We start from the raw sequence: 12,261 nt of genomic DNA on the forward strand, positions 1-12,261 counted from the left end.
TCCCATGTTTACTCGAGAGTTTTTTTTCCATTGGACTGTAGCAAAATCTTTTTCATTTTTATTTGAAAATTTACAGAAGGTATTCATTGTGCATTGCAACTCAGGGCCCTTAAAGTGAACTAAAAATAGTACGTATGTGAAAATATCTCAGCATTTAGATATTGATGTTTGAAACAGTCCACTTATAAGGGCATATTTTTCAAATTATAGTGCATATTTTGTAAAATTTTAGGTCATAAGATCATATTTTATTTTGCATATTTTGGTGATTTTTTGGGTCATAAAAATCCTAGCCCTAGTTATAACACTCTTGCCTTTGGATCAAGTACACTCGGCTCTGATTCACAGTGGAAGCTCGAAAATTTCAGTGTTGCCCCAGTATTGGAAGAGCAATCGAGAAGCTATGTGAAAGTAATAATAGGGGCTCCATCAATCTCAAGAATCAGATGGGATGTCATGTGATATGCTGGCAGGGCTGTTGTGCCACAGAGTTCTGTTTTATTAGTCTTTGGAAGCAAGTACTTCTTGTAATATAATTAAGCCTTGTTTCCATATTAAAACCAAAAAGTTGCTGACCAAGGCAGGAAGACCCTGATACAGGGTCGAAACGTTACGTGTTAAGTGTTTTTATCTTAATAAACTGCCTTGGTCAGCAACTTTTTGGTTTTAAGTACTTCTTATAATAATCCTCTGAATATTAATGGAAATAGTTCTACATTAGCATGCATAATGTTAACTAGACATTATACATTGTCTGGTGCTTTAAACTATACTTGTAACACTACACTTAAAGGGAGCACCTCTTCTCTTGTCTTCAGGTGAAGTTTCTTTTGCCAGTGGTTGGAATCGAACCTATGACAGATCTGTGATTTTAGTACAAATCTACACTACAATGACTTTTAGGGTTTTGGGTCATTGCTATGAAAGCTTGATTTTCCTCAGTTTACAATTTGGTTCTTTGTGTAGTACTGTTACGTTACTCCACATGACAATGGTTAATGTACAATTAACATCGCATGCTAGAGTACCTTTTATGTAAATGAATACTTGAAATGTAATTTAAGTAAAAACAACAATTAACACTCACCACGTCATATTCGAATTAGGGTATTTTCTGCAGTGAGGAACACTTGGATCAATGTTGCGCAGGTTTCTCTCTGGTTGTACCGTTGTGAAAATGCCTATAATAGGTCGAGCACGAAGGAGATAAACTCGATCAACATCATATGCACCGACTAGCAAGTCTGGGTACTTGTTCAGATCTAGATCAAGTCCACCATTCAATGAGTACCCAAAGGTCCTGGGTGTGTCTGGCAGATCTTCAGCTTTGAGAACCTGAAATATAATATAAATGTTCAACATATGTGGAAGGTTCGCACAATGCATTGTCACTAGGGCTTGGAAGTTGATGACCTATAGAATGACTTTAAAATTATAAAAGGTTGACCTAAAATAGTAAAAAAATGACAAAAATAATTTTGGCTCTTAAAATGAATGCTTGATTGTTTTCATAAATTACAAGAGAGTAGTTCATTAATTTCGATAAAACCTGTTGTTTGGTGTTTAAACTAATGAAGCAAGGGGAAAAAAGCAATTAACTGATACTTTACTTTTTACTTCAAGGTTACATTAAATACACCACAAGGTATTTCTGTGTAAGTCATTCACCTCCTTTCAGAGTGGGTCTTGCACAATACAGTAGTCAGTGAGCACCTGAATATAAAGCTGTTTGGCATATATCAGATTATAAATTTTTTATATTGTGACTAATTTTACTTTAAAACCACCAATTAAAGCTATGGCCAGTGAAGGAACCTCAAAGTAAGCTTGACACAAAGTTTGCTAGAGGAAAAATAAAATTACCACAATTAATTATTTAATTTGTTGCCAAATATTTCAGTTAAAAATAATATTGTGGTTTTGCATTCACCGTATTTTCAATTAATGTCAAACATGCATAATCAACCATATTAGGAAATTTGAATATGTAAGTTAGGCTAGCAAATGCATTTCAAATTCACGAAAGAACAGGGAAAGGGGAGGAGAAAATGAAACCTCAAAAATGAATAAAATGCAATGAAAACTTCAAAAAATAATGAAAAATGACCTAAAAGCCAAAAAAGGCTGAAAAATGAAAAACAAAAACAATGTTTTCTGGTTCTAACTGAAGGACAACGGACTGCTATCAGGTTTAGTATTGTTCTCAATGGTTAGAAAAAACGAGGATTTTTCATCAGCTCATGAGCTCTAATGATCACAATTTAAAATTAAATATTTTAATAGAGTGGAATATGATTTGTTATTGACCATAGTGGAATTTGTTGCAACGACCCTGCGTGGTCGCCACATTTAACGACCCTGCGTGGTCGCCATATTATATTTTGTTAAGAAGAATGCATGCTATATGTCCCTCCGAGGCGTACGCTTTTAGTTTAAATGTGTTAACGGATCCACCTCTACGTATTATTTGACCCTGCGTGGTCGCTGTTCTGTAAACGCTAACGGATCCACCTCTACGTTTATTAGCTTCGCTTATTATTAGACCCTGCGTGGTTGCTGTATTCAGAAAATGTTATCAATTATTGTCATATACACTGTTCAACTCGTTGTTTAGAATTACAGAGTCCTGCGAGGCTCATTATTAATTGTATTGTCTGAATGCGCACAGTTTTAGTTTATATTAACACGTGCATCTAGTGATTTTCCCATTAGTGTTTTCTTAATGTCACTTCTCGGATGTTTCTCAGTACGAAGGTTGCAATATGTAAAAAAATGAGTTAGCAACGCGTACTTGTAGTTAAAATTTTCACCACCCATGCGCCACCGCGACTATAAAACCCAGCGCAGCGAGACCGGAGCTCAGTTGGCTCCCTGATGTCAACAGGCAAACATCCAGGGTTAACTGGCCTCCCAGCCTGAGAACTAGAAGCCATCCCAGAAGGAAGGACGGAGAAAGAAGAAAGAAGAAGAAGAGCCTAGCAGCAACCTACCTACCTTGTCCGCTCGCTTAGGCTGATAGGTGCCCAGGTTCTACCTGCCCGGCTTGTCTGGGAGCACCCGGACCTTCCTTTTCTAACCTGCCGTCCCTTCATAGGAGACACCGGTTGGCTTGCCAACTCCCAGCTAACGCCGGGGTGTCGCGGCATCCTTTAATCCTTTTACCCTGCGCCCGTTATTCGGGAGTACCGATTGGTTTCGGCCAATTCCCGGCTGTGGTTGGGGTACTACGCACAACCTACTCTCTTTTACAGGGGAACCCGTGACGTCAGCGGCAACCAAGGCCCTAAATAAAATTAGGTCCCCATACTCCCCCTGGCGCCTCACAGCGAGGAATAAATTGGATGTTCTCTCCCCACCCCTTATCTCTTGGTGAACGTGCGTGGAACAGGTAAAAGCACATGTGTGGTACAAGCAAATGCACGAGCGTGGTAAAGGTTTCAGGTAAAGACACGTGTGTAAGTGTGCAAACGGACACCCTTGTGTTGAGACTATAATAAACATATATAAATATATATATATACTAAGCTGGTATAGTCTTTCCTTACACCCAGCAAGCCCTAAGATATTTCTGAGTCCATGTTCTGCGGCTGACAAAAAGTTAGCGCATATGGGTAGACTTTTGCCGTCCTACTAATTAAAGTGTTTAGAGTGTGGTAATTGTGTGTAAGTGTGTGACGGACGTTGCAAAAGTTTTTGGCGCCCAACGTGGGGCCCGACAGAACTGTGTAATTAAGTGAAGCCAACCGAACCGTGCATTAAAAGGACTGTCCAGTGAAAGTGAAAGTGTGGACTGTATTAAACATGGATCAAGAATTTACTGGTATGAACCTGAGAAGTAGAGGGAGGAAGACCTTGGATTCAGAGTCTGGATATGGTTGCTGTGAAGAACTGGGAGAAGAGGCAGCACATTTCCAGTGTTGCCAGTGCCAGCGCCAAATTCACTGGAGCTGTGATGGAAAAGATGTGGCAACCTTCCCCGCTGTAGGAGTTAAATGCCAGACGTGTGAATCTGCTCCGCAGACTCAAGTAGCGGAGACCGCAATACAAGAACCAAGTCCGCCGACCAATCCTCCATCAGACCATTGGTTATTGGAATGGCTGACGAAAGATAGGGAAGACAGAAAGAAGGAGAGACTTGAAGAAGAAACACGCCGAGAGAAAGAGAGACTTGAAGACGAAGAGCACAGAAGGAAAGAGAAACAGGAGGAAGAGAAAGTGCGCAAAAGAGAGGCAGTTCAGGCTGAAAAGCTGAGAAAAAAGGAACTGATAGAACTTAGATCCCTAATAGAGTTTCATGAAGAGAAAAGGGAGCTTGAGAAACGAGAGATTGAAGAGAAAAGAGAGCTAGAGAAACGAGAAATTGAAGAGAAGAGAGAGCTAGAAAGAAGAGAAATTGAAGAGAAGAGAGAGCTAGAAAGAAGAGAAATTGAAGAGAAAAGGGAAAAAGACTTTGAAACTCTCCGAGCTTTAATTGAGAGCCTAGAGGAAATAAGAAAGAAAGAAAAAGAGGAAGAAGAAGCCAAAAGACAAAGAGAAAAAGAGGAAGAAGAAGCCAAAAGACGGAGAGAGAAAGAGGAAGAAGACGAGAAGCGTAGGAATGAACTGCAAGCCCTCTTTGCCCAGCAGAGGACTGACATAGAAGGTCTTAAGGCCGGAGTAGAAAGTATCCAACTTACTTCTCAGGTAGAGATAGCAAAGGTTGAGGAGAGAGTAAAAGAGGTACTTCAGGAAAGACTGGAACCATTATCTCAGTGGCGCGGACAAGTAGAGATTACAGTGGAGTCCATTGAGAAAGCTGTCCAAAACTTGGGTGACAAGACCGAATCCATCGAGAAAGTCGTGCAGGAACAGAAGGAAGTGATGGAGTCAATGACCTCAACTCTGCGGAAGGACGTAGAGCAGGCAGCTGAAGAGAAGGTGAATTCTCTTAGGGTAGAGACAAGGAAGCTCGAAGTATCTCTGCGAAGAGAAATGCAAGATCAGACAGGAACATTTGTCCAGAGGGTAAGTGAACTTCAGATTCAGTTCCAAAGATTGAATGTTCAGCCAGAACCCACTCCAGATGTTCATTCCAGCCCTTTTACTCCGGATAGAGATCTGAATCCGGATGCTACTCCTTATGAGCCGCCCAGGTTAGCTGAGAAACCTCCATTCGCTGTCAACAGAATGAAGGCTGATGGAAGAAAGAGGCCTCGATACGATGATACTTCAGATGGATCGCCACCTAGAAGAAGGCCAGATTTTAAGATGCCTAGAATGGCGGATATCGCCCACATTCCTAAATTTAAAGGCGACATTGAGGCTCAGTCAGCTGAAAAATATCTTCGGGAGCTCAACGTCAGCTTTGAACTTATGCAGGTACCCGAACATTATAGGCTAGAGTTGCTTCCTAGAGTCTTCACTGATAAAGCAGAACACTGGCTTGCAGGAAATATTGATAGTTTCGTGAATTATGCTGACTTTTGCGCCAGGTTCAAAGAAGAATTCGCTTCTGAGAAGGCTAGACAACGGCAGCTAACAGCTGTGAGAAACAGGAGATATTCCAGACTTGTCCACGAAAGTATGGAGAGCTTTGCCTGGAGCGTTTATGCGGCCTATAGAAACCTGAGTGATAACTTTAATGAGGGAGAAGTACTTAATTTGATCATCGGACAACTTCCTTATAGAATGCGAAACCTTTGTTTAGCACATGCGCCTAGAACGGTAGATGACCTAACTCATTTCCTGAAGGATTTTGAAATCTACGATGAGCCAGATGCATGGAGGAACAAAGATGAACCGAAGGGAAAAGAACAGAATCCCTCAAGAAACTATAAAGTCCGGAACATAGAAACGAGGTCAGAAGGTAATTATCAGCGCCCTCAGCGTTTCACTAATGAAAGAGGAGGCAGGCGTGATTTTAGAAGAAACTCTTTCCGACCTTACCAAAACCAAAGACGTAGATCTCCTGACCCAAGAAGGATTCGTGAAGGTAGAAGTAGCCCAAGTCCTCCGAGACGACGATTCATGGCTGAGCAGAATGAGATTCGCGGACCTCCATCTCCTAGACAAAACATTACATCGGAGCAGGAGGTGGCCGTAGAAACAGCGCGGGAGTTTCATCAAAATCAAAGGTCCCAGTCTAGTCAGACAAACTAGGACCTTGTCTAAATGCTTCGTTCCTGTTTAGGCAAGGGACTTCGATGGAGCGGCCCAAATTAATAGATAAAGATGTCCAAGAGTTACTAGTAAATTTCCAGCTAACAGAAACTGAAGAGACCATTTTACAAAAGGAATTAAAGTCTGCAAGGGAATCCAAAATTAGATACAGATCTCCAGTAGTGCAAGCTAAATTAATGGACTTTACAGTGACCTGTGTGATTGATACTGGAAGTGAATGCTCGATCCTTAATTATTCAATCTGGACTAAGTTAGTACATAAGATACCTGGCATACAGATCCAGAAAGTTCCAGAGGTGCGATTGGTAGATTTCTCTGGAAGTCATAAGAAGCGTGTATGTGGAAGCAGGCTTGTGGAGTTAGAAATTGGTGGTTTAAATTTCAGTACTGAGGTTTTCATCTTAAAAGGATTTGGAACTGATCTTCTGTTAGGAATGCCTTTCTTGAAACAGCACGAGGCTGAAATCAACTTCAGGAAAAATATTGTAACGTTGTCGTTCGGAAAAACTACTGAGCAGAGAGAGGGGAATCCTCTAAATATTGATATAGTGCGGTATATCCAAAGAATCCAAGATAAAGAAGTGGATTGGATGTATAAACCCGCTGACCTCAGAGAGAAGGTCGATACGATAAATATTTTACTCGATTCCCAGAAACAGGAGTTATTTAGTGTGCTGCTGCAGTATCTAGAGGTATTCTCAGAGAAACCAGGAACCATGGAAAGTGCTGAATGCGAGATCGTACTGAAAAGTTCTGAACCAGTTTACCGCCACCCATACCCAGTACCGCTTTCCAAAAGAAAAGCTTTGGAAAAGGAATTAGATCTCTGGAAAGCATGGAATATCATCCAACCATCTGTGTCTCCGTATCTGAACCCATTATTAGTGGTTGACAAGCCTGACGGAAGTGTACGGCCTTGTCTGGATTTTCATCAACTCAATGCAATCATGGTGGTCCCTAAGAGCTCCGTCCCACCAATTGACGAATCTTTACAACGATTCCGAGGATCACGATACTTCACTAGTTTGGATCTGGCCTCAGGTTACTTGCAGATTCCCCTAAGAGCAGAGTGTAGAAAATACACAGCCTTTTCCTACAAAGGTCGTCAATATGAATTCCTAAAAATGCCCTATGGCTTATCGAATGCAGTTTCTACTTTTGTATCTGTTATGCACCGTGTGTTTGGACCTGAGACTGAAAGTTATTTAACGGTGTATATTGATGATCTCCTTATTTTTGATTCGGATTTTCCAACTCATTTAACACACATAGAAAAAGTTCTTTGCAGACTGGAAGAAGTCGGTCTCAAGGTGAAATTAAGAAAATGTAATTTTGTGAAAGGAGAACTAGTGTATCTCGGACATTTAATCTCTGGTGATCAGATCAAGGTAGATCCAAAGAAGAATGAAGCCATTCTAAGGTTCCCTCGCCCTAATAGTAAAAAGGACGTTAGAAAGTTTTTAGGACTAGCAAACTGGAGAAGAAAATTCATAAAGAACTTCTCTGTGAAGACAGAACCTCTGGTGCAGCTGCTTTCCAAAGCTACCAAATGGAATTGGAGTCCAGCTCAAGAAGAAGCTTTTTCTCAGTTAAAAGAAGAATTAGTAAGTACTCCAGCGTTAGTGCAGCCAGATCTAGATAAAGAGTTCTGTATTCAGAGCGATGCCTCAACTAAAGGTTTAGGGTGCATCCTATTTCAAGAGCAAGGGGAAGATAAAGCTGTTGTTCAGTATGCTAGTAGAAAATTAAAGAACAATGAAAAGCATTATTCAATTCATGAACTTGAATGTTTGGCCATCTTATTTGGAGTGAATAAGTTTGAAATTTATTTGAAGGGTAGACATTTCAAGATTTATACTGACCACCGTGGATTAGTATGGCTACAAAACTCTAAGAACTGGAATTGCCGTCTTACTAGATGGTCCCTCAGATTGCAGTCCTACTCTTTCGAGATTATTTACATCCAAGGAAAAGAAAACTTAGTACCTGACGTGCTTAGCAGATATCCGGCGGAAGATGAAGACATGGAACCAGAAACCAGAAATTTCCATGTAAACTACATCTGGCAGGAGCGAGATGAAATAGAGGAGGTGGAAAGTTGGATAGAAGCTCAAGAAGCTGATGACTTTTGCCGGCCTATCATAAAAATCCTAGAACAAAAGGAAGAGCAAGATTCGCCTGCAGAAACAAAAGTTAAGAAGTTGTACCAAAGGTATGGTAATCTTTTGTTCAGGAAGAGTTCTGGAGATGAAGTAACGTGGAAGTTGTGTGTTCCAGAAAAGTTCAAGGAGAAAGTTAGGAAAGAAAATCACGACGAGCAGGGACATTTCGGCCTAGCCAAAACCTTAAGCCGAATTAAGACCCGTTATTTTTGGCCAAAATTGAAGGCAGATGTAGTTAAGCATGTCAGAGATTGCCTCACGTGTGCTAAGACTAAGATGGATAAACTAGGAATCCTTAAGGACAAGCTGCACATAAATCAGAAGGATCCTCACCAGCTGCTGTCCATAGATTTAATTGGAAAGTTACCTTCATCCCAGGGATACCAATATATCTTGTCCCTGGTAGACGTTGGTACAAAGTTTGTCTCAGTTTATCCCTTGCGGCGAGGGACTGCAAGAGAGATAATAAATATAATGGAGAGAGGATACTTTTCCCACTTTCCCAAAGTTAAGGCCATTTTGTCAGACAGGGGTACCCAGTTTACTTCAGGACTATGGAAAGACTACCTTGACCAGAAAGGCATAAGATATTTCTTCACGACCGCCTACCACCCAAGCAGTAATACAATCGAAAGGATGAATCAAGAAATTGTAAGGTTACTCAGATTGTTCTGCCATCGTGAACATCAAAGTTGGTCTAAATTTTTAACTGAAATCTGTTGGCTACTCAATAATTCGGTATCTGAAGCCACCGGCTTTGCTCCTTCAGAATTATTCTTCAACAGACCCGTTCCTAACGAAGTCCTTGATCATTTCAACTGGCCTATCAACGAAGTAGACCCGCAAATCTCCAACTGGAATCAAAAGCTGTTTCTAGCCAAGTCCAAAGAGTGCTCTAGAAATATCAAACGAAAATTTAAGACTAAAGGCGCTCGAGCTGCACGAAGACGACTTGGTTCTTGTTCGAAATCATAAGCTTAGTTCGAGGAAGAATAAAACAATAGCTAAGCTCTTCGAAGTGTATATTGGACCTTATTTAGCCACTGACCTTCGGAACAACACTGCAATGTTAGTTCACCCCAGGACCAGGCAACCCATCGACCGAGTCAACTTCGACAACCTTCGCCTCTACAGGTGTTCATCGGAGCGAAGAAGAGAAGTGGTAGGGGAAGAAGATGACCTAGTGACTAATGTGTAGAAGAAACAGACTCTTATTACCGTCATATTTTCTATTGAATTTTAAATTAATGTTTCATGAAAATTTTTCATAAATTGTAAGATTTAAATTTCTTCAAAATTTTTGCCCGAGGGAGGGGCGTATGTAACGACCCTGCGTGGTCGCCACATTTAACGACCCTGCGTGGTCGCCATATTATATTTTGTTAAGAAGAATGCATGCTATATGTCCCTCCGAGGCGTACGCTTTTAGTTTAAATGTGTTAACGGATCCACCTCTACGTATTATTTGACCCTGCGTGGTCGCTGTTCTGTAAACGCTAACGGATCCACCTCTACGTTTATTAGCTTCGCTTATTATTAGACCCTGCGTGGTTGCTGTATTCAGAAAATGTTATCAATTATTGTCATATACACTGTTCAACTCGTTGTTTAGAATTACAGAGTCCTGCGAGGCTCATTATTAATTGTATTGTCTGAATGCGCACAGTTTTAGTTTATATTAACACGTGCATCTAGTGATTTTCCCATTAGTGTTTTCTTAATGTCACTTCTCGGATGTTTCTCAGTACGAAGGTTGCAATATGTAAAAAAATGAGTTAGCAACGCGTACTTGTAGTTAAAATTTTCACCACCCATGCGCCACCGCGACTATAAAACCCAGCGCAGCGAGACCGGAGCTCAGTTGGCTCCCTGATGTCAACAGGCAAACATCCAGGGTTAACTGGCCTCCCAGCCTGAGAACTAGAAGCCATCCCAGAAGGAAGGACGGAGAAAGAAGAAAGAAGAAGAAGAGCCTAGCAGCAACCTACCTACCTTGTCCGCTCGCTTAGGCTGATAGGTGCCCAGGTTCTACCTGCCCGGCTTGTCTGGGAGCACCCGGACCTTCCTTTTCTAACCTGCCGTCCCTTCATAGGAGACACCGGTTGGCTTGCCAACTCCCAGCTAACGCCGGGGTGTCGCGGCATCCTTTAATCCTTTTACCCTGCGCCCGTTATTCGGGAGTACCGATTGGTTTCGGCCAATTCCCGGCTGTGGTTGGGGTACTACGCACAACCTACTCTCTTTTACAGGGGAACCCGTGACGTCAGCGGCAACCAAGGCCCTAAATAAAATTAGGTCCCCATACTCCCCCTGGCACCTCACAGCGAGGAATAAATTGGATGTTCTCTCCCCACCCCTTATCTCTTGGTGAACGTGCGTGGAACAGGTAAAAGCACATGTGTGGTACAAGCAAATGCACGAGCGTGGTAAAGGTTTCAGGTAAAGACACGTGTGTAAGTGTGCAAACGGACACCCTTGTGTTGAGACTATAATAAACATATATAAATATATATATATACTAAGCTGGTATAGTCTTTCCTTACACCCAGCAAGCCCTAAGATATTTCTGAGTCCATGTTCTGCGGCTGACAAAAAGTTAGCGCATATGGGTAGACTTTTGCCGTCCTACTAATTAAAGTGTTTAGAGTGTGGTAATTGTGTGTAAGTGTGTGACGGACGTTGCATTGTGGATTTTGACATACCATTTATGAAACAATCTCACGGTAGTAGGGTCTGACTGCAAAAGACCTGGGTCTGATTCTGGTGGTGGATGATCTCTAGTGGGGATTTTTACAACACTGGCCATGCATAGAGGTTCACTCAGCATCCAATAAATAGATACCTGGGGGGAGCCCTGGGGAAAAACTGGCGGCTGAAGTATGGTGCGGCTGAAGTATGGTGCTGAGGAAATCATCTCCATTATGGCCAAGATCATCACTGTGCAAATCTCCATCACCTAACCCAATGTGCATGGATTAAGGTTCTATTGTATATTTTGTTTTATGCCAGCAAAGCAGTTTTGAAATTTCCTGTAGTTTTTCAAAACCACTATGATATTCCAAAATCAGAAAAATTACATCTCTTTCTTATACAGAATTCACATGAATCTTTGTGTGGTCTTACTGTGTCTAGATATTTGCAATAGGTTTGTAACTGTGAATATCTAGCCAACAGGGAATGAACAGCACATGGAAGATTCACATGAATATGCTCTAGAAGGAATTCTAAGCAGATGTAGTTTTTCAGATTTTGGAATATCATAGCGGTTTCTCAAAACTGTAGGAAATTTCAAAAACTGCTTTGCTGGCATCAGCCCCTTAACTTTGCCTATCTGCCTCAATGAACGATGGTCCAAATGTGATAAATAATGTGGCACAGTAGCATGTAAACTTGATAATTCATATTTCTTTTAATTAAGATACTCATGCATGCCTTAAGATATATGTATACAAATAATAAAACAAATAATATACATAAGAACTCATATAATTAATTTAACAAGAGTGTATCCAGAAAAAAGGGTGCCAGGTGGGTAAAAATAATATGGGATGTACTAGCAAAAACTTGGAAAAAGCGAGACATACAGAGTATTGTCTTGTTAATTTTATGGAGGAACTTGCTTTATATTTACAAGTATGTGTGTGAAAGGTGCTGCTGAGGAAGTGTCTCATAAAAGATAGAAGTTGGAAAACACTAGTCTAATACATAACATAACATAACCTGTGGCTCTATAGCCCTGGAAGGGCCTTGGCCTATTCCAAGACTGCCAGCCTCCCTTCCACAATGCTACCTAGAGGTATGGAAATCTTCAACCGGTAATGGGGTGACGTGGGGTCAGCACGTAGAACCATCAGCCATTGTAGGAGATTTCACAGACCAGCTTATACTACTCACTCATAGCTTCCCAATTTCCTCACGATGGTGGGTTGCTACCGGTCTT

At 41.3% G+C, this 12,261-nt stretch overlaps 1 protein-coding gene across 2 annotated transcripts in view; it reads right to left on the minus strand.

The window, feature by feature from the left end:
* mew (multiple edematous wings) overlaps positions 1 to 12,261 on the minus strand; it is a 313,875-nt gene that overhangs the window by 21,389 nt on the left and 280,225 nt on the right. For both annotated transcript variants that reach the window (XM_083120732.1, XM_083120731.1), the window contains one exon: positions 1,088 to 1,335. In XM_083120732.1, coding sequence (XP_082976858.1) covers positions 1,088 to 1,335 — 248 coding nt within the window. The remainder of the gene's footprint in view (positions 1 to 1,087; positions 1,336 to 12,261) is intronic.

The sequence above is a fragment of the Lepisma saccharinum genome, chromosome 4 (genome assembly GCF_977018435.1).
Source record: "Lepisma saccharinum chromosome 4, izLepSacc3.1, whole genome shotgun sequence".
In the NCBI taxonomy this organism is placed as follows: Eukaryota; Metazoa; Arthropoda; class Insecta; order Zygentoma; family Lepismatidae; genus Lepisma; species Lepisma saccharinum.